At 36.2% G+C, this 23,743-nt stretch overlaps 1 protein-coding gene across 1 annotated transcript in view; it reads right to left on the bottom strand.

The window, feature by feature from the left end:
* LOC111054122 (Down syndrome cell adhesion molecule-like protein Dscam2) overlaps window positions 1–23,743 on the bottom strand; it is a 204,423-nt gene that overhangs the window by 36,142 nt on the left and 144,538 nt on the right. The window contains exons 12-16 of the mRNA XM_039420188.1: window positions 22,915–23,034; window positions 21,857–22,030; window positions 20,842–21,120; window positions 3,141–3,428; window positions 385–455 (exon numbers count right to left, since the gene is read on the bottom strand). Coding sequence (XP_039276122.1) covers window positions 385–455; window positions 3,141–3,428; window positions 20,842–21,120; window positions 21,857–22,030; window positions 22,915–23,034 — 932 coding nt within the window. The remainder of the gene's footprint in view (window positions 1–384; window positions 456–3,140; window positions 3,429–20,841; window positions 21,121–21,856; window positions 22,031–22,914; window positions 23,035–23,743) is intronic.

The following is a 23,743-nucleotide window of genomic DNA, read 5'->3' as shown; positions in this document are numbered from 1 at the left end:
CGAGCGAAGCTCGGTGCCCCGATATTTTGACTATTATTTCAGCAGAATATAGTTTTCAAACAAAAGTATAAAGCCAAATAATATAGGCCTACTACCTACTTCTATGGTTCATGAACCCATAAAAATCGGAACTTGCACCAATCATGATATAGTGTATATTCAATTTGTAATCAGGTCAAAACATTATTTACTGTTCAACAAAACATCATGTCGAAGCTCATGATATGCAATTTATCATAGGTATCAATATAAGACTGAACCAGACCTTCGGAAGAAAAGCCCAAATATTGGAAGGAAAACATCCATTTATTATTTAATATACATTATGAGGAAGTTATATAGTTTCTTAATTATGAATTCATTCAAGTGATATTCTATTCTTACCTTCCATCGAACAACTAAAGATTTTTGGTTAACCGCTTCAACCATCACGTCCTGAGGTTGCTTACTTGGAGCTGAAACAAAGCAATACATCTTCATCATTTTATTTCAATAGAACACGTTGGATCGTCTGGAATTGGCTCGAAAAATATTCAATTATAATGAATTATACTGCAATTCTAATGCCTCGTATTTTTTAAACTGAATAACATTGTTTGAGCGATATATGTATTCTCTCTCTCACTAACCTGTTGGAGTGGAATTGAGAAAAAATTATGATACACATTGGCTGATTTCCAAAACAACGAATATTGTAGAAATTTTTAAAATGTATGAAATCAGGGCTACTTATTTTTATTGAAAAAAATGAATAATTATTTATAGTATCCTTTGGAAATAATTAAATAATAGATTGAGAATATAAATTATAACAACTTGTTTCAGTGTTCACACGATCTATAAGTTATAAAATGAATTTCAAATAAACGTTTCACTAATTGTTATAATTTATATTCTCAATCTATTATTTTCAAAGGGTACTATAATATTCTATTATTTAAATTGTAGAAATTATTTAGTAGCAAAATAATAAATTATGGTGTAGGCTACCATATACATTATATTTTTGACCCAATTGAGATTTAAAATAATTTCTTTGAGTTGCGCATCACCCTTGGACAGAGCACATCCAATAAATAATGTTTCAATGTCTGAAATAAAAATTAATTTTACGTTTTATTGAGTTCAAAACCTTCTTTTGATGATCGATGAATTATAATAAAACCTCGAATTTATAGGTTAGCAGCTTTTGCCGATACGGTTTTATCAAAATTCAGTTGAATAATCAGTGCCAGTTCCAGATAGATACAACTAAACATCGTTTACTAAACGTTTGATGTTTTCGAAAAAAGTAATTCCAGGTCCACCTCGTCCTAGTTATTGCTAGGCAACTTTTTTCAAGTTAGCAGTCTATAGTTCCATTCGTTTAATTTTTTTTCCATTTGATTTTTGTAAACTTAATCTTGAAGTTTGTTGCAACTCTTATCAACAGGAAACATTTATTCTTTCGTTGGTGGTGTCCTAAAATTTATTTTCATTTCATGTTTCACAGCTGGTCAACTTGTTATATGCTATTATAATTTAAGTTTAAGGTGCCTATATGTGTGTCAAACTTAAACGGTGTACACACGTACGTTTGCCTCGGGTGAGCATACGTGTATGGGCTTGCATTCGCACGTGTGGACACTGTTCGCTGAGGCATGTGGGCGAACCGGAACCCTGTCGGTATTTTGGCGTGCTCAAAGGCGCCTCGGGCGAGCATTGAATGTACGTGTGGACGCGATTTTGTCATACGGGTGAGGCAAAACGTAAACATTGAAGGCGTCATAACCTAATTCCAATGAATTAGGTTAATGAATGACAAATCAAATTGTGATCCAATAACTAATTGTAAATTGTAGGATTTTTGTAGGATATGTGGATTGTCAAATATTTAAATAGAAACATGCATGGAGTATATAATTTGTATCATGATTAACAAATTTAGAACTGCATAATTTAAGTGAAAAAAGCTCCTCTACAGGGTTCCTACAAGAAAGTATAGCTCAAATATTATTTTACTGTGGCTATCAAATCATATTGTGTTTGTTTCATGTTATCAATCAGAGTTGTTAATTAAAATTGTAATCTTCAATATGATATTATAAATTTTAGATAGCTAGGCTATCTATAGAGAGATTTATTCAAACTTTGAACTAGTATTCCCTTAAAGGTAAATCTTGAAGCTAATCTTTTGGAGAATCTTGTTTTGTCATGTGTATGAGCAGAGTTAGTTTAAAATGGGCAGCAATTTAGTATTTGATTCAATTTATGGCTAATTTCCTTAAAGAAGACTGTCAATTTTGTGAGACAGTGTTGAGTGCTTTGATTAGGTCATCAGAGCTTCTGGAATTATTGTAGAAATTTTCTTTTTTTGAGATTCAGAATAGATATTGGAAACCAACAAATGAATCGCCTAATGCCAAGAATCTCAAAGTTAGAGCCAATCGTTCTTGTGGAGTTATTGCTTCCCTCATGATGATATCATTTTTTGTTTAGATAACTAGTTGAATTAGATTCAGTATATTAACAAGATAATGTTTTGACAACCTAATAAAGTTTGAGTTGTCAATATTATGTCATTTTATTTCAATTACAGCAATTTATTTCCTTACTTCAACCTACAAACGTTCAACCCACCAACATCGTTTGTCAAGTTTTATTTTTGATTTTATTATATAAATCATTGAAATAAAATGATACTGCTGCAATTTGTGATAACTATCTTCAATTATGGAATGGCGCCATTGTTGTCATGTTGTGGAAAATCTACATCTACCATGTCTTCGTGTCGTCTGCAAATCAGATAGCTTTTTGAATGCCGAGGCATATGTGGATCGCGTCCACAAGGACGTACAGTGAATGCTGAGGCAGGTGTGCATACGGTTGTTCGCGCGAATCTGTACGGACGTGTGTACAAGGCTTAAATCTAGTCTCATTTCGAAATAATAAACCTTCAATATGTATGAATCTTTGGCAAAATAAATTTCAATCTCTATAAAAAAAACTTAAAGCAGTTACCCTACTTTCCAAACGACGAGTTATTCTGTATGTTACTCTTTATTCAATCTATCCATTATAGGCCGATTATAGGTACCAAATAATCGTGAATCTATGACCGTTAAAATTACTGAATGGTCACTGGTTCACTTGCAACTGACCTTCCTGCAGCGTGACAGCCCTGATGATCTCACTGGGCAGGCCACTGCCGACATCATTGATGGCGATTACCCTGAGGAAGTAGACGGTGAGCGGAATGAGCGCGCTGACATGCGCAGTGTGCGTGTTGCCGTTCACGGTGATGTTGTTCCAGAGCGTGGCTGCGTCATTCTGGAACTGCACCAGGAACTGGGAGGTGGGCGTGACGCCACTCGGAGGCAGCCACCGGATACTCAGCCACCGGCTACCCACCTCCATCACATCCAAGTTACGCGGGGCGCCTGGTGGCTCTATCAATGAACAAGTTGTACGTTATTACATTCAAAATGATCTATTGCCAAATATTCTACAGTGTATAAGATAATTCACAAGACACAAAACACAACATAATATATTGACTAGATGGACCTACAGAAACATTGGAAACAATTTTTTTTAAGCATGATGCCTACAATATAATATGATGTAAAATCTGACAAAGCATTTATTGGAACGGTTCCACTTGTTACTCGTTCCGCTACTACATAGACATCATGTCGTCATTTTGTCTGTCTGCGCTGACCAGTGACGTCACAGTCACGGTTCTTTGCCACTGCAACCAAAGTTGGTTTCCTATATTATTCATATTTTTCGTCAGATTATTTGCCGTTGCAATTTTAATATTTGTACTATTCGATTTTTTGGAATTTATTTTGTCTTTAGGCATCTTACTTTCTGGATATTTGTTACTTTTTCACCAAACGTCTGTAAACGTGTTGCTTACGTTTCTAACACATCCGGCATGTTCCTTTTTTCAACGAGCATTTAGCGGTTTCTGTGTCTTTTGCAATGGTTCCTAGTCGAGAGTGCACCTACGCTTTCGGTCTAAACCTTTTATCCATATTCATCAGACCTACGAAGCGTTTTTTAAAGTGAATTATTCTTCAAATTAATTCATTTGTTCTATTCTTCAATTGTGATTCAATTATTCATCGATTGCTTTGCATATTTACTCTGATAAACTTTGTCAAAATTGCAACCTCGTGTGGGTGTTTATCGCTATTTATTTGATCTACGGAACGTATTTAAAGTGTGAATTACTTCTGCAAATTGATTCATTTATTCTATTCTTCAATTGTGATTCAATTATTCATCGATTGCTTTGCATATTTACTCTGATAAACTTTGTCAAAATTGCAACCTCGTGTGGGCGTTTATCGCTATTTATTTGATCTACGGAACGTTTTTAAAGTGTGAATTACTTCTGCAAATTAATTCATTTGTTCTATTCTTCAATTGTGATTCAATATTCATCGATTGCTTTGCATATTTACTCTGATAAACTTTGTCAAAATTGCAACCTCGTGTGGGCGTTTATCGCTATTTATTTGATCTACGGAACGTTTTTAAAGTGTGAATTACTTCTGCAAATTAATTCATTATTTATTCTATTCTTCAATTGTGATTCAATTATTCATCGATTGCTTTGCATATTTACTCTGATAAACTTTGTCAAAATTGCAACCTCGTGTGGGCGTTTATCGCTATTTATTGATCTACGGAACGTTTTTAAAGTGTGAATTACTTCTGCAAATTAATTCATTATTTATTCTATTCTTCAATTGTGATTCAATTATTCATCGATTGCTTTGCATATTTACTCTGATAAACTTTGTCAAAATTGCAACCTCGTGTGGGCGTTTATCGCTATTTATTTGATCTACAGAACGTTTTTAAAGTGTGAATTGCTTCTTCAAATTAATTCGTTTGTTCTATTCTTCAACTGTGATTCAACTATTCATCGATTTCTTCGCATACTTATGCTGATAAACTTTGTCAAGTTCACAACCTCGTGTGGGCTTCAATTGCCATTCTTCTAACGATTGGCTTCACCTCTTGAAACTCAAACTTTCAAGTTCATCATCTCTACCGTTTGGAAATCATTCTAAAAATTCAACAACTTGAAGGTCGGATTATTCGTTTGGAATTCTACTTGCTCCTGTTCTCATTTCCACTGGGGGATTTGCCTGCTGTGGTGGACGCTTCCATGTTTGTCATCGCATGGCCAGATCACATCATCGCTTGCTGATGTCCTGTTCCTGTGGGTATTGCGGAGTCATTGCCTGTCTGCCTGGCTGCATCTCCTCTTCAAAATTTTATTCAGGTTACGTAAATCGTTCTATTCAATTTTCATTTACTTATGTATTACTTAATTGTTCTATTGATGTCTTTCTTGACATTCAATTCACTGAGGCCACTGATGCCTATTTATTGTTCTATTGATGTCTATCTTGACATTCAATTCACTAAGGCCACTGACGCCTATTAATTCATTGGATTTGATAGCTACCCTTGGCTTTACAAGTGATTTACTAATGCCACTGATGCCTATTAATCGTTCTAATTGATGTCTATCTTGACATTCAATTCATTGAAGGCCCATGTTGCCTGTATTTAACCTGGACAATCTTTACATTGTATTTAATAGCTACCCTTAGCTCTTAAGTGTCAATCTAAGGCCACTGACACCTATTTATCGTTCTATTGATGTCTATCTTGACATTCAATTCACTGAAGCCACTGACGCCTATTAATTGTTCTAATTGATGTCTATCTTGACATTCAATTCATTGAAGGCCCATGTCGCCTGTATTTAACCTGGACAATCTTTACATTGTATTTATTAGCTACCCTTAGCTCTTAAGTGTCAATCTAAGGCCACTGACGCCTATTGATCATTCGATTGATGTCTATCTTGACATTCAAATCACTGAAGGCCTATGCCGCATATATCTTTATGTATTCTACTTGTTGAGCACTATTTACAGCTTATTGTCATTTATTATTCCTTTTGTAAATCATTGTCATTTATTATTATTCCTTTTGTAAATCATTAAGATTGAACTTTGCAGCAATAACTTTCATTATAGCACTCAATTTATATTCACAATTCAGGTATCATTAATATTACCTTTTCGATTATTGTCAGGCTTCAATGGTCATTAATGTCATTGACATAATCTCATTTAAATTTTGTATTTCTCTAACGTTTTATCACATGTTGTAATTTTCCCAAGATTTTTCAACTCAGTCTTCTTACAATTGTTTTTTGTATGTGGCCATCTGCCTATTATTATCTTATTATTATTAAATCTTATCTTGTTGATTCATTTAGTCTTTTATTGGCATACTTACCACACTTCAAGCTATTAGTATTTTTATGCACAGAATTCAAAGATTTATTTGTAGCGTAGGTATTTATACCAACTATCATTCACAGTCCACTGCCCTGACCTTGGATTCTGTCATAAAAATTGGTCCTCCAGCCCGTTCATTTTTGATCTAGTGCTTACCTAGGATAATTGTTAATTTTTATTACCCATTTCTTGGTCCATTGAACCTTAGGGTTTCAGTGACCGTGTGCCTAATAGTCTAGCTTGACGCCAATGATTAGGTCCCACTCTAGAGTATATTTTATTCCATTGTACCTTTGTATGTTTATATTGTTTAATATTAAGCATTCACACACTTGTTTCAAATTTTCAGTACTGGCTGCAACTCAAAGCACGCTGCGACGTGTATGCACCAGCTATCAACTATCTTGTACCCTGAGAGACTGAACCGCACTGAACTGGTCACAGACGGCTATTGCGCATCGAGAAAACAACACACGGCAAACTACACCGCCTTGTGAGCTCGCTACTTGACTCGCCGCACAGCAAGGTTGATACAACTTGCCTCAAACGCACAGGCATGCCTCTCTGCGTACTGGACCAGCACCCAAAGTTGCTTATTGGCGCAGCAATCGCATTGCTACAGTGCAGTATCGTTTCATTCACTCAGGTTTTTCTGTTAATTTTTAAGCATGTCCGATCATGAGGAAGATTCACTTCCTGAGCCTTCTGCTCTTTTCAATACAAGAGACAATTTACACCACGAAATAGATTGGTTCATAACCAGCTATAGCGATTATGTTGTGGACACTGAAGCCACTTATTATCAATTGTTGACTGTCAAAAACGAACTAGGTTCACTTAGAATTAAGTATGATAAAATTCATGAACAGTTATGGAATTCAGAGTTGCAAGCACAAGACACTTCAACTCATTTTGAGATACTTAATAAGTTTATCTCCATTACCTCTAAGGCAAACGCTGCATTAACTGCTTTTGAAAGCAGACAACGCAAAAATGAGGCCACTGCTGGTGCTTCCCAGCGGCCAACATCTCAAAACTCACATTTGGCAAATTTTCAGTTGCCTCAGATTCCGCTTCCACGCTTCAATGGGGAGCTTTCAAAATGGCAAGCATTCTCAAGTGCTTTTACCAATATTATTGGTAATCAAGATAATATTAATGACTCATTGAAATTTTTCTATCTTCGTCAATCACTCAGTGGTGAAGCTCTTGCTAGAGTGGAACACATTGAAGCTGACGAAAATGGTTTTCAGCTTGCTTGGAACCTCTTAAGGGAGAGGTATGACAATAAGAGATTAATTGCTGCCAGGCACGTCACGGCAATTGAATCTCCGCCTACCATAAAGCGTAACTGTCTGCAATCATTACGGGCATTCATTGACTTTTGCAAGTCCCACATTACCGCGCTCGAAGCGCTTCAACTTGGAGTCCAAATCAAGGACTTATTGTACATGCACAAAATGTTGTTGCAGTTGGATACTGCTACTGTTCGAGAATGGGAAAAGAGTGTTGGTATACACGACATTCCCACCATTGATAAATTTTGGAATTTTTTGGAATCACAATGCAAAATCATGGAAGCTGTTGCTTCAAGCTCAGCTAACCATCATCAAGGAAATGTACAGCAAAGTACATCCAACTCGGTTGGTGCTCATAGCAAGCCGAAGTTCAATCAAAATCAATCGAATGTTCAAGCTAGGATGCAGGTTACTACCTCTTCTATGTCACCTTGTAGTTTTTGTAATTCTGTTGGTCATTTTCCAAATCGTTGTAATGAATTATTGAAGTTGCAGGTTACTGATCGTTGGAATGCTGTCCGTGACAAAAGGTTATGTTATAATTGCCTCAAGCCTTTCGCACCCAATCATGTTTGTTTGGACAAATCGTGTACACTTTGTGGCAAGAGTCACCACACTGTTCTTCATAGGTCATATCCTCAATCACGAGACACTCAGCCTACTTCTAAGGATAAGGTAACTTCAAATGTTATTCATTCTCAATCCTTTGCTCCCTCCAAGGGTAAGAATGCTGTTTTGAATTCCGTCATGGTTCAGAATGCGGAAACAACTAAGCAAGCTGTTTCTCATGCAGAACAGCCTCAGAAGAACTCTCATGTCACAATGAGCTCCACTTCGTCTCTGTGTTTGCAACAGCAATCAACTGTCGCCTTGTTACCTACTGCCGAAGTTTTGGTTCAATCTTCTAGTGGGGAATTTATTAAAGCAACCGCGCTTTTAGATTCTTGCTCTGATTGTAATTTGATGTCAACTAGGTTGGCTGAAAAATTGTCACTGGCTGCTTTGTATTCTGACACTTTGATTCATAGTGTAGGTGAGAATAAGACCAAATCATCTATTTCTCATTCAGTTTGCTTGTCTTCATCTGATCGTTCGTGGTCGGTTGAAGAAAATTGTATTGTAGTTGATAGCATATCATCTAATGTTCCTAGTGTGAACATTGATCTTTCTAAAATTTCAATTCCTGTTGAACTCAAATTAGCGAATCCATTGTTTGATCAGCCTAAGCCTGTAGATCTGTTACTTGGTGCTGGCATATTTGCATCTGTTCTTCAGCCTGGTAAATTGTATCTAGCTCAAAACGCTCCCATCCTTCAGAAAACCAGTCTAGGTTGGGTCATATTTGGTTCTTGTAAAACCATTCGTCCTATTGCAGCACCTTGTTCGTGCCTCCCTGCTTCGCCTGTGGCCACTCCCCGTAAGGTCATGTCGAATTTTCTAACTTCAAATGATGTCTCTCATCAGTTAGAGAAATTTTGGAAGCTGGAAGAAATCTCTCCTCAACTTCCTACCTCACCTGAGGTTTTGAAACTTGAGAAGCACTACACAACCACTACCACGTGTCTTGAAGACGGACGGTTTATGGTCACTCTTCCCAAAAAGGATGATTTCCACTCATTGGGTCATTCCCGATTTCAAGCATTGAACCGATTTCATTCATTAGAAAAACGGTTATCATCAAATTTTGAGTTAAAAACTCAATACACAGCTTTCATGGAAGAATATCAACAGTTGAATCACATGTCACCAGTGCCTCCAGCACCAGATAATGAAAAATGCTACTTCATTCCTCATCACCCGGTTTTTAAACCTGATTCGACCACTACAAAATTACGTGTAGTATTTGACGCTTCTGCTAAATCTACCACTGGAACATTGCTTAATGAAGTATTGTATGTTGGTCATACAGTTCAGCCTGAGCTGTTCGATATAGTTCTGCGCTTTCGCACATATCAAATAGCCTTCATTGCGGACATTACTAAAATGTACCGTCAAATCTTAGTTCAGCCCTCTGACCGTAACCTTCAGAGAATATTTTGGAGATCTGATGCTACTCTACCCATTCAAGAATTCACCTTGAATACTGTAAGTTACGGCACTTCGCCGGCAGCTTTCTTAGCTACTCGTACGCTTCATCATTTGGCCGATCTTGATACAGCACCCAACTCTGCTGTAGCTAATGTTATTAAAAATCACTTTTACGTTGATGACCTTATTTCTGGTTCTTCTTCGGTTACAGAAGCTAAACATTTAGTTCAACAATTGATTAGCACATTGGCTCAGGGTGGTTTCGAGCTTAGGAAATGGTTGTCTAACTCGCCTGAAGTTCTCGCTACTATTCCTTCTGATCTGCTTGAAGCAAACACTTCCAAACCGTTGTCTAATTTCAATGATAGTGTGGTCAAGGCACTAGGCCTCATTTGGAATTCCACTCTAGACGTCTTGACTATTTCTTCTAATGTTGCTGATGTATTACATAAAACATCTTTCACTAAAAGAGAGCTTCTCTCTTGCATTTCAAGCATATTCGATCCATTAGGTTTGATTTCTCCTGTGGTCATTTTACCCAAAACACTTTTTCAAAAACTCTGGTTATTAAAGATTGATTGGGATCAAAAAATTCCGCAAGATCTGTTGGAAACTTGGTTGAAAATTCTGCATGAATTGCCGAACATTGTTAACATATCTATATACAGTTCAGTCTGAGATTTTGATGAGAAAGGACGTAGTTCTATCGAGCTCCCTTATCGCCAGCTTATCTATAACGAGCCAGTTTATTCCGTCAAGATGAGTAACTGTATTAAATGTTCGAAATCGGTTTCTAGGTCTTCTAAAGACAAAGTTGAATGTCAGGTGTGCCGAGCTTTTTATCACGGGTCATGTGTGGGACTGGGTGATGCCGAAATTAGTGTTCTTTCTGAGCTGGGAAAAGTGTGGACATGTGAGCCGTGTGGTCGCGAGCGGCGCTTGAGCCGTAGTTTGAGCGACGGTGACTCCGTCCTGTGTGATGTTACATCTACTGATAGTATAAAAAATATGATTAGTTCATTAAGTAAGAAAGTTGATGATGGACTAAAGCGTCTTGAAAAAGATCTCGGTGCTTCACTTGATTTGTGTCACAGCAAGCTAGATGAGAGCTCCAAGTTGTCGGCGAACCAGCTCCTTCTTATAGAGAAGCAGAATGAACTGATTGAGACTCTTCGTGTTGAGAATCTCGGTCTCACCAAGAAAGTGGCTGAGTTGACGGAGCGTTTGGATGACGTCGAGCAGTATTCTAGAGCAAATACTTTGGAGATCTACGGTGTACCTAGCTCCATAAACGAAAATGTTGCACAGACTGTTATTGGTGTTGGTAAGGCATTGGATCTGGCAATTACTGAGGACATGATTGATGTCTGCCATCGACTCAAGCAGCTCAATAATCGGCCGTCATCGGGAATTATTGTTCGATTCGTTCGCCGGACTGACAAGGAGCAGTTTCTTGCTAGACGTCGCATAAAGAGAACTCTGTCAACGCGACACTTGGGTCTATCTACGGACTCTCCTATCTACGTGAATCAGTCACTCAGTCAACGTCGAAGAGTTTTATTTGCTAAAGCTAAAAAAATAAAAAATGATTGTGGTTTCAAGTTTTTGTGGGTTGATAGAACTGGCAACATCAAGATGAGAAAAGTTGAGGGCTCTGTGATTCATACTATCAAATCTGATAGCGACCTTGCTAAACTGTCAGTGTCGGTTATGAACGTTGAACCAGGTAATTCTGTTAAGTAGATAAGATTACAAATCGACAAACTGTTATTACTATTATTCCATTTTATCTGCACTACCGTTGCTGCTGTGTTTGATTATTACTTTTATTGCATCAATAATGGATTGTACTCCTATTCTCTTGTAAAATGTCCTTATTGTGTCATTCATGTTTTTTTCTCACTCTCTATTGTGCCCTTGTCTGGTCTGAGTTATTAATGAATGGTGGATGATTGTAGTGTTTTAAATTTAATATATCAGAATACGCGAGGTTTGCGTACAAAGTCTCAATCACTTTATCAGTCCGTCTCGGCTGAGTGCTTCGATTTTATCGCCTTATCAGAGACATGGCTTAATGATGAGATAAATGATGGGGAGCTGTTTGATGCTCGTTATCAGGTTTTTAGAAGCGATAGAGATAGGTCCGTGACAGGCAAACGTTGGGGGGGCGGGGTACTTTTTGCCGCTAATGTTAGATGGCCTACACAGCTTATCTTTAGCAAAGCCACAGTCAAGTACGAAGCCTTACTGATTAAAACTACTATTACAAATACAACCACTATCCTTTTCTGTGTTGTTTACTTCTCACCTAATGCTGCAGTGACCGATTATGATGAGTTTTTTGATGATGTGGAAGGGTTTCATAATGTTTGTTCATCTCTTTTAGTTGTTGGTGATTTCAATATCAGCGAAATTTCTGGTAGTACATATGATTTTATAAATGGTTCGATTAAATGTAGAAAATTAGATAATTTCATGTCTTTCTTTGATGTGAAATCGTTCAATAATATTTTAAATTCCAGTTTTAAAACATTAGACCTAGTTCTTGGTAATTTTCCCATCACAGTTTTGCGCAATGATGATCCCTTGCTTCCTGAAGACGTTCATCATCCTTGTCTTTCTATAAATTTCATCATGAGAAGTTATACATCACCTGAGCCTGTTTATAATCCTTACTATAATTTCAAAAAAGCCAATTTCCTTCAGCTGTACCAAACACTTTTTAATTCAGACTGGGACAGATTATATGAATTTCAAGACGTTGATAATGCTGTTGATTATTTCTATGAGATAATATACAGAGCTTTCTCTATGCATGTTCCCAAGTGTAAAAGAATTATTAAATCCAAGTACCCTATCTGGTTTACTAGGGATATCATTCAAATGATCAAACAGAAAAAGAAATGTGCACGAAAAATGGCATACTCTAGGTACTATCGTGATAAATTTATTAATCTGAGATCAATTATAAAGTTAAAAATTGCTGAATGTTACAAAGATTATATAGCTGATCTGCAGAATAATTTGAATTCGAACATAAAACATTTTTGGAATTATATTTCTAGTAAACGAGAATCTAGAATGATGAATGATTGTTTTGAATTAAATGGTTGTAAATACACTGGCTCAGACGTATCTCAGGCATTTGCAGATTACTTTTCATCGATCTATGCTAGTATAAAAAGGGACAGTGATTTCTCCGGGAATGACCTACCTCACCTTGATACCAATAGACCCACTTATAACATTGATACGCTGATTATCCCTTCCATTTCAGATGATTGGGTCAGCTCTGCGGTTGATAAGCTAAAAGCAACTCGCTCAGCTGGTCCTGACGGTGTCCCTGCCTATATTATTAAGGGTTGTAAGGATATTCTATTAAAACCTTTACAATATATTTTCAATCTCTCTTTAAAAACCAATAAATACCCTACTAAATGGAAAAATGCCCGTATAACGCCCATTCATAAATCTGGTAAACCCAATTTAATATCTAATTTTCGACCTATTTCTATATTGGATGCACCTGACAAAGTATTTGAATCTATTTTATATAATATAGTATTCAATCATGTAAAACACATCATATCACCTTTCCAACATGGTTTCATGCCCCGAAGGTCTACTGTAAGTAATCTGTTAACATTTACTCAATTTGTCTCTTCTAAATTAGATAGTCAGGATCGGGTAGACGTGATTTATCTCGATTTCAGTAAAGCTTTCGACTCAGTTAATTTTGAAGTTTTATTGGAAAAGTTAGTTACTTATGGGTTTTCAACTGATTTGATCAAATTTTTCCGCAGCTACCTATTTGATAGATTTTCACACATACATTTCAATAGCTACAAATCTGCTGACTATGCAAATACATCAGGTGTCCCTCAGGGATCGAATCTTGGGCCTCTTTTGTTTTTACTCTTAATAAACGATCTTCCCGATTGCATTATTGCATCCAGGATCCTAGTGTTTGCAGATGATGTAAAATTGTATAAATTAATAAGGAGTGTTGACGATTGTGCTCAGTTACAACAGGATCTTGATAGAGTCCATCTATGGTGTCATAGAAATAAACTAAAATTAAATATCTCAAAAACCAAGTTTATGGTTTACACGAGACAGAGGAATTATGATCGTTACGCTTACTCATTAGCAGGCATCAATCTAGAGTATGTCAGTAGCATTCGAGATCTTGGAGTGTTGATGGACTCGACTCTTGATTTTAAAGACCAATTTAATCACGTTCTTAGCAGTGCTAATAGGCTACTTGGTTTTATACTTCGTAATTCAAAACCTTTCACTAGTTGTGATGTAAGTATAAAACTGTTTAATGCACTGGTACAGAGTAAACTTGAGTATGCATCTATGGTGTGGGGTCCTGCTAATGTAACTGATAGCTACGAAATTGAGAAGATTCAAAATAGATTTCTAAGACACCTTTTCATCAAGAAATTCTGTATGTTCTGTCCATTCAATTTCCCAACTAGTGAATTGAGATCCTTATTTAATATCCGGTCATTGCAGGTGCGGAGATCATTGAATGCCCTATTGCTATTATATAATATCTTGAATCATAACGTCCATTTACCATATTTTATCAGCCCAATTAATTTCAGTGTACCATATGCAAGACCTAGAAGGAATATATTGTTTGAGATTCCCTTTGCTAGAACAAACCATCATTACAACTCATTCCTTTATAAAACCTTACGACTGTTTAATAGCTTGAATGAACACATTGATCCTTTTTCGAACTCATTCAATGAATATAAGAAACATTGTGAACTGAATCTATCATAAGACGCTCGTTTTTGAGATGATTTGTTTTGTAAACTCTGGCTGGAACTCTCCTAGTTTAAGACTTTTCTTTTTCTGTTTACTTAGCTTTTTTTTATTAGTTATTATTTTCTTTCTCGTAATCTTTAATTTTTTTAATTGTATTTTCCTCTAGAATCTTTGGAAAGGATTGTTTTACTTTCATTCTTTTCACATTTTTCTTTATAATAATGAAATTAATTTGATTATTGTGAGTAAATGCTTTTTGCTTTTTTTTACATTTTTCTTTATATGAATGTAATTAATTTGATTATTTCAACTGTGTAAATGCTTTTTTTCTTTTTTTTCTTTATTTACTATATTTCAAAATGTATATAAGTTAAATCATTGTTTCATTTAATTGTGTAAATAAGGCTCTTTATGGATCTCTGTGAGCCTTTGTATGTAAAGAAAATGAATAAATAAATAAATAAATAAATATCACTTCCGCGTTGTGTGTTATCAAAGGACTCTGATGCCTCGCTTGAATTGCATGGCTTCGCCGATGCTAGTCTCACTGCTTACGGCGCCTGTATTTACGTCAGAAGCACCTCTCTCGGTAGCAGTCAAACTAGGTTGCTCACTTCCAAGTCCCGCATTGCCTCTTTGAACCCAGTTCTCTCTGTTCCCAGATTAGAACTACAGGCAGCTCTGCTACTTTCACGTCTTGTGAATAAGGTTTTAAAGGCTTCAAATCTTACTTTTTCTAATGTGTATTTGTGGACTGACTCGAAAACAGTCTGTGACTGGTTAAGAGCCCCTCCTGATCGTTCTAATATTTTTGTAGCTGTACGCATTTCTGAAATTCAGAATTCAACTTTTAACTTTCATTGGAATCATGTTCGTACTAGTAACAATCCTGCTGATTTGATATCTCGAGGTTGTACACCCAATCAGCTGGCCGCTAGTCATCTGTGGTGGAATGGTCCTTCATGGCTATCTATGCCGAATAGTTCTTGTGATTCTTTCTCTAGCAATGTTGCTATTTCTCAATCAGTTCAGGTATTAGCTACTACTTCTTCTCGTAATGATGTTATCTCAGGTATAATCAATAGTTGCTCCACCTATCACAAAATCGTTCGTACAACAGCATATGTTCTACGGTTCATTCATAATTGTAGAAAACAAAATTCAGTCGCTCCGCGCTTTGGTCAATTATCTATCTCTGAAATTTCAGAAGCTGAAAATTGTATCTTCAAATCTATTCAAGAAGAAGCTTTCTCTGCTGAACTTAAAGCATTGCGTCAAAATCAGGAGCTATTGCCTAATAGTTCTATTAAAGCCTTGTCACCATTCATTCATTCAGATTCCCTGCTCAGAGTTGGTGGACGTTTGCAAAATGCAAATGCTTCCTTTGATTATAAACGTCAAATATTGTTGCCTAGCAATCACAAATTCACTCGTGCATTGATTGTTGCTCACCATCGTCGTCTAAGTCATGCTGGTGTGCAGGCCACCATGGCCAGTGTAAGACAACGATTTTGGTTTCCTTCCACCCGTCGCACCATCAAAAGTGTATTGCGGCATTGCATATTGTGTTTTCGCTTTTCGGCTCTTCGTTCTGAGCAAATCATGGGTAGCTTACCAGCGGCCCGCGTTCAGGCTAATTTTCCCTTTTATAATTGTGGTTTGGATTACGCCAGTCCTATTTCCATCCGTGTAGGCGGCCCCAAATCTCGTACTTTTTCTAAAGCATATTTGTCGCTGTTTGTGTGTATGGTAACTCGTGCCATTCATATTGAAACTGTCTCGGAACTTACTTCCAAGGCATTTATTGCCGCTCTGATTCATTTTTCTGCTCGTCGTGGCATTCCGCATTCCATTTTTTTGGACAACGCCACAACTTTCGTTGGTGCCAACAATGAGCTACGTGAGCTCCACGAATTTTTGTCCTCTGATCGTCTCAAATCAGATATCCATGACACTATGTCTGTACTCAACATCCAATGGCACTTCATTCCCCCTCGGGCTCCGCACTTCGGTGGACTCTGGGAGAATGTGGTAAAAAACTTCAAATGCATATTCCGTGTAGTTACATTCAACAAGGTATTTAACTTTGAAGAAACCTGTACTCTTGCTGCTCAGGTCGAAGCCATCTTGAATTCGCGCCCTCTTGTTCCCTTGTCGGAAGATCCACATGATCTTGCCTACTTGTCTCCAGGTCATTTTTTGATTGGACGTCCACTTACATCATTACCCTTCTTACCGCCTAACACCAAACACATTGATCATCGTTCACGTTGGTATCAACTTGCTGTTTCTATCCAGGAGCTTTGGGATAGGTGGTCTCGTGAATATTTAACCACTCTTCAGAAAAAAGGCAAATGGCTAAACAATTATGAAAATTTGAAGGTCGGTACAGTTGTCATCTTGAAGGATCCTGGTTCCGCGCAGTCCACTTGGAAGCTGGCACGCATTACTGAAGTTCATCCCGATAAGGACGACAAGGTTCGAGTTGTCACTGTTCTCACTCCCTCTGGCACTTTTAAGAGAGCTATTTCGAGTTTAGCACCTCTTCCCATTGATGAGGATTCTAGTTAATCCCCTTGCTCTTATGGTTCATGTTGTATTTTTAGGTTTCATTGTTTTTTTCCCCTGGTTCTCACATGGGGCCCAGTTTTCAATTTCCAATTGCCTTGCCAGATTTTACATATTTCTTACTTTTTCTTATTGTGCCATACCCCCGTATGACACAAGGGGCCCAGTTTATGTAAAATCTGACAAAGCATTTATTGGAACGGTTCCACTTGTTACTCGTTCCGCTACTACGTAGACATCATGTCGTCATTTTGTCCGTCTGCGCTGACCAGTGACGTCACAGTCACGGTTCTTTGCCACTGCTCTAATCAAGTTGGTTTCCTATATTATTCGTATTTTTCGTCGGATTATTTGCCGTTGCAATTTTAATATTTGTACTATTCGATTTTTTGGAATTTATTTTGTCTTTAGGCATCTTACTTTCTGGATATTTGTTACTTTTTCACCAAACGTCTGTAAACGTGTTGCTTACGTTTCTAACACATCCAGCATGTTCCTTTTTTCAACGAGCATTTAGCGGTTTCCGTGTCTTTTGCAATGGTTCCTAGTCAAGAGTGCACCTACGCTTTCGGTCTAAACCTTTTATCCATATTCATTGGACCTACGAAGCGTTTTTAAAAGTGAATTATTCTTCAAATTAATTCATTTGTTCTATTCTTCAATTGTGATTCAATTATTCATCGATTGCTTCGCATATTTACTGTGATAAACTTTGTCAAAATTGCAACCTCATGTGGGCGTTTATCGCTATTTATTTGATCTACGGAACGTTTTTAAAGTGTGAATTACTTCTGCAAATTAATTCATTTATTCTATTCTTCAATTGTGATTCAATTATTCATCAATTGCTTCGCATATTTACTCTGATAAACTTTGTCAAAATTGCAACCTCGTGTGGGCGTTTATCGCTATTTATTTGATCTACAGAACGTTTTTAAAGTGTGAATTACTTCTGCAAATTAATTCATTTATTCTATTCTTCAATTGTGATTCAATTATTCATCGATTGCTTCGCATATTTACTCTGATAAACTTTGTCAAAATTGCAACCTCGTGTGGGCGTTTATTGCTATTTATTTGATCTACAGAACGTTTTTAAAGTGTGAATTGCTTCTTCAAATTAATTCGTTTGTTCTATTCTTCAACTGTGATTCAACTATTCATCAATTTCTTCGCATATTTATGCTGATAAACTTTGTCAAGTTCACAACCTCGTGTGGGCTTCAATTGCCATTCTTCTAACGATTGGCTTCACCTCTTGAAACTCAAACTTTCAAGTTCATCATCTCTACCGTTTGGAAATCATTCTAAAAATTCAACAACTTGAAGGTCGGATTATTCGTTTAGAATTCCACTTGCTCCTGTTCTCATTTCCACTGGGGGATTTGCCTGCTGTGGTGGACGCTTCCATGTTTGTCATCGCATGGCCAGATCACATCATCGCTTGCTGATGTCCTGTTCCTGTGGGTATTGCGGAGTCATTGCCTGTCTGCCTGGCTGCATCTCCTCTTCAAAATTTTATTCAGGTTACGTAAATCGTTCTATTCAATTTTCATTTACTTATGTATTACTTGATTGTTCTATTGATGTCTATCTTGACATTCAATTCACTGAGGCCACTGACGCCTATTTATCGTTCTATTGATGTCTATCTTGACATTCAATTCACTAAGGCCACTGATGCCTATTAATTCATTGGATTTGACAGCTACCCTTGGCTTTACAAGTGATTTACTAAGGCCACTGACGCCTATTGATCGTTCTAATTGATGTCTATCTTGACATTCAATTCATTGAAGGCCCATGTCGCCTGTATTTAACCTGGACAATCTTTACATTGTATTTAATAGCTACCCTTAGCTCTTAAGTGTCAATCTAAGGCCACTGACGCCTATTTATCGTTTTATTGATGTCTATCTTGACATTCAATTCACTGAGGCCACCGACGCCTATTAATTGTTCTAATTGATGTCTATCTTGACATTCAATTCATTGAAGGCCCATGTCGCCTGTATTTAACCTGGACAATCTTTACATTGTATTTATTAGCTACCCTTAGCTCTTAAGTGTCAATCTAAGGCCACTGACGCCTATTGATCATTCGATTGATGTCTATCTTGACATTCAAATCACTGAAGGCCTATGCCGCATATATTTTTATGTATTCTACTTGTTGAGCACTATTTACAGCTTATTGTCATTTATTATTCCTTTTGTAAATCATTGTCATTTATTATTATTCCTTTTGTAAATCATTAAGATTGAACTTTGCAGCAATAACTTTCATTATAGCACTCAATTTATATTCGCAATTCAGGTATCATTAATATTACCTTTTCGATTATTGTCAGGCTTCAATGGTCATTAATGTCATTGACCTAATCTCATTTAAATTTTGTATTTCTCTAACGTTTCATCACATGTTGTAATTTTCCCAAGATTTTTCAACTCAGTCTTCTTACAATTGTTTTTTGCATGTGGCCATCTGCCTATTATTATCTTATTATTATTAAATCTTATCTTGTGTATTCATTTAGTCTTTTATTGGCGTACTTACCACACTTCAAGCTATCAGTATTTTTATGCACAGAATTCAAAGATTCATTTGTAGGTATTTATACCAACTATCATTCACAGTCCACTGCCCTGACCTTGGATTCTGTCAATGATGATGAACCACATTTTATATGGATCACTTCAAGTACTCATTTACAAAATAAAGAGGAGTTTTCACAATGTAAGCAATGATTCCAAACACAAACCAAAGTTTGATGTCAAGTTAAGTCGTGAATTTGTCAATTTGTCATTTTAATTCTTAACTTACAGCTATTTAAAAAATGTCTTCCAAAAATTTCTTCCGTTTTCCTTCATGAATTTAAATTTTCATTTGATGTGACACATATTTGAACACGTCTTCTTCCCAAAATTTTTCGAGTTTTCCTTGATGAATTCGGATATTCATTATGAGATTATTCATGCATGCACATATTCAACTTTTTCCAGAAATTCTCATTCAATTCTCAACTACACCTAAACCCTTTCGTAGGCTATTCTGAAATAAAAAGATGAGTGTTTAGGTGATTGGAACCTTTGTATAAAATTCCTCCGCATCTCAATGCGAGTAGGTTGATGAAATTCATTTTATACAAGAGATGGCTCCATAAGTGTGAAATGAAAGATCATTATGTTGTCAGTTCCACCATAGAGAAACAATAGCGTAAGTAGATATCCCATGGTATAGGGCGTTTATGTCGCAACTTTTACTGTTATCTCAAGCCGATATTCCACTTGGTTCTTTCCGGTGAAGATGTGTGACGCTGGTAGTCTCTCATATTGTGCCGTTAATACACTCTCACCCCAACAAAACAATAGAAAATGACAATAATCGACAGTAATTGGCTTGAGATAACAGTAAAAGTTGCGACATGAACGTCCTATACCATGGGATATCTACTTACGCTTTTGTTTCTCTATGGTTCCACGTAATTTGAAAGAGATTTTGCCAGTAAAGTTCACAGTTCCACATAATTATGTGAAACTGACAACATCTCCTTCATTCCACCTTAATAGGTCTATAAATTTCATTTTGGAACTATTATTAGAATTGTAATTCATCGACAGAATATCATTTTAAGAATACATGTTCAATCATTGTATATTAAAAAGCTTAAATTATTAAAAACAATATAAAAACTTGTAGTACACTTTTATTAATTGAAACATTTAAAAACTTTAATATTTCAATAAAAGGGTACTACAAGCTTTTATATTGTTTTTATTAATTTGAATAAATTAGCCCCCATATAAGTGAAGTGATTCTATAAAAAAAGCTTGTATATGTAAAGAATTACCTTTTATGGTCAAGTAGATAACCATATTGTCTTGTCCGAACTCGTTATTGGCATTGCAGTGATAGGCGCCGGCATGCTTCCTGGAGAAGTTGTGGAACTGAATTTCGGAGATGAGTCCAGAGGAGGTGTGCCTCGAGTGAGCGGGGGGGAGGGGTTGCACGGGGATGGTGCTCCATGACACACGGAGGGGGAGTTCTCCCTCTGCCTCACACTTCAGGATCAACTCCTGGCCGGACATGCCACTCTGGTTTATTATCTTCGTCTTGAAATGCGCTGGAACTGTTAATAGATGGAATTCGAAAAATAATAATAATTTATTCATTCATGCCTACTTATTAATATTATCGAGTACAGCCTAATACATATATTTACCTAAGTTGCTTGAGAAAGATATTTGAACAACAACAGAATCGAGATGAGCCTATCTTCTTTATTCATCTATACATAAGCTTATCATTAAAATTATCATGAGAAATGAAAGGGATCAACTCTGTAAGATCAACAAATGATGAACAACTATTTCTCTCCTGAATTGAAATAAATAATATTGGTACCGTATTAGAGAATGAGATTTGATCCACTTTCAAAATCAAATTTGTACCTCAGCACAAATTACAGTCCATAAAATCTAATAATGGAGTTGGATTTTTTTAGATTTATGCCCGGTTGCAATAAGGCTTCTCAAATTTTAATCATGATTAAATAAATGTTCAAACAGAGAAGGCTTTTTCGGGAAGAAGGCTTCTGTGATTGGTTCGGGTGGCATTCAATAACGATTAAAATTTAACAGGCCTTTGTGCAACAGGGCTTCATAGAGATAAGAATAGGAGTGGATTAAAGATATTCAGTATTCAAGATTTTAAGAATTTTTAATTAGTGTTTTGCAATCTTCATCTCTTGAGCATTTATTTGTGTTGAAGTGTTTCAAGTTGAGTCCATTCTTGCTATATATTTATTCATTCTCATTTCATTGATCAATAGGAGAACAACAAGATCAACAAGAGAATTTACATACCATTTACTTTAACATAGATGCTTTTCTTCAGTGCTTTTCCAATGCCATTCTCGGCTGTACATGTGTACCTCCCTTGCTGCGATGTATCGGTAGCATGAATGAATAGTGTTCCATTTTCCGAAATGAACTCTCCAGCATTCGATTCAATTTCTGAGAACTCATCCCCTTGATGATCTGTAAGGTAAAGTTGGAATGATTTATTCTTAACTATAATAGAAATGATAACATATTAGTCTCAACAATCTCTATGGATTGTTGTCAGTCAATAATCATTTATGCTCATTGATTTTTTTTTTAATTCAGTCAATAGATACATTGCGCGTATTCAAATGAATTCACGTCAAATCAATGATAACAAAAACAAACAATTTTCATCCTTCAACAATTCACAATCTTCAGAGGAAGAGTTTCATATCCAATACAAGACGATATAGAACGTATAATAATTTCTCTTAAGTCTTAACTAAGCAGTCCTTACTATTCAAGCCTTGCAGGCAAAAATGTATGCGGTAGTGAAATTGAGACAAGCCCCATATGAGACGAAGTTTAAACTGTGTGTTATCCCACACAGATCAATCATTAGCCTTTCTTTGGAAACATCAATAGGTGCCCACAGTTGTCCTGCGGTAGGCTACCAAAATTTTCTCTCATAGGTTTCCAACTATGGTTATAATGAATTTAATTTTCAACGATAAAGCATTGCTCTTATATCAAGTTGAGAGTTTATGTCAATTGAATATCATATATATTTAGTTCAAGTCATGAATCTTTGAGGGGGAAAGGAATGTAGCAAAATACCAAAGACTTAAAAGAGATATAGACCCACAATGCCTATGCCTTCCCAATGATAGCTCACTTGAAATTGAAGGCCGCCATTGGGGTATTTTAGCACGAGATATTATATCTATATATTTGTAATATTATAGATCACAAAGGCGTTGGTATGTAATAATCTTATATAGGTTGCAATAGGCCTCAATGACCGATTTCAATTCCAAGTACGACACTAGCGTTGCATGTGAGTCTATGCATCTTTAAGGTCTTTGCAAAATACACACCGATTTGTTTGGTCCATCTTACTTTCGGTACAGGAAAGCCAGCTGCATAGCATGGCATGGTAAGAGAATGCTGATACAGCACCGACACGTCTTGTGGCTCAATTATCCAAGATGGAGGCACTGAGAAAAAAAGAGAATAAGTTCATTAATAGGAAGGGGGACTTCACTAAATTGAGGTGTTTCAATATTCGATCAAACAGTTTTTACCATACATATACGTTGAGGGCATAATAAATTACAGATATAAATTAAAAAATAAATTTGATTACCCTTTTGAATCATTTATGACACAAAATGTTTCGGCATGTTTGAGTAGCCGAAACATGTGTCAAAAATAATTCAAAAGGGTACTCAGATTTATTTTTTCATTTATATTGAAAGTAACCCTAAAGAAAAAAAGACAATAAATTTTATGTCTATTTAAGTTTTATTTACGTTAACCATTTCAATATATTTCCAATGCAAGGAAAGTTTTAATCTTGAGATAGAGATTTTTCCATTTGTTCCCATTATAGTAGTGTTAGTTTGCAATGGGTCTTGCAACACCTGACAATACATTGTCATTATGGTAAAGAGTCAATCAATACAGATGCTGTGAGTAGAAATCTTATGAATAGGAGGGATAACAAAAGAGAATGACTGTTTACTAATTTATAACAGGTCGTTCCTGAAGTAGGTAGTTTAAATAAAAGTGGGCTACTCCTAGAAAACATATAGCAAAAGATATTAAAGTCGAAGAAGTTCAATAGTATAACATAATGACAATTTTTTCAACATACAAATGTTTATTATGCATCTATTCTTACATCAATACTTTTGGGATGATTCC

Source organism: Nilaparvata lugens, chromosome 2 (assembly GCF_014356525.2).
Source record: "Nilaparvata lugens isolate BPH chromosome 2, ASM1435652v1, whole genome shotgun sequence".
Classification (NCBI taxonomy): Eukaryota; Metazoa; Arthropoda; class Insecta; order Hemiptera; family Delphacidae; genus Nilaparvata; species Nilaparvata lugens.
This window is presented reverse-complemented; position numbering and strand designations above follow the sequence as displayed.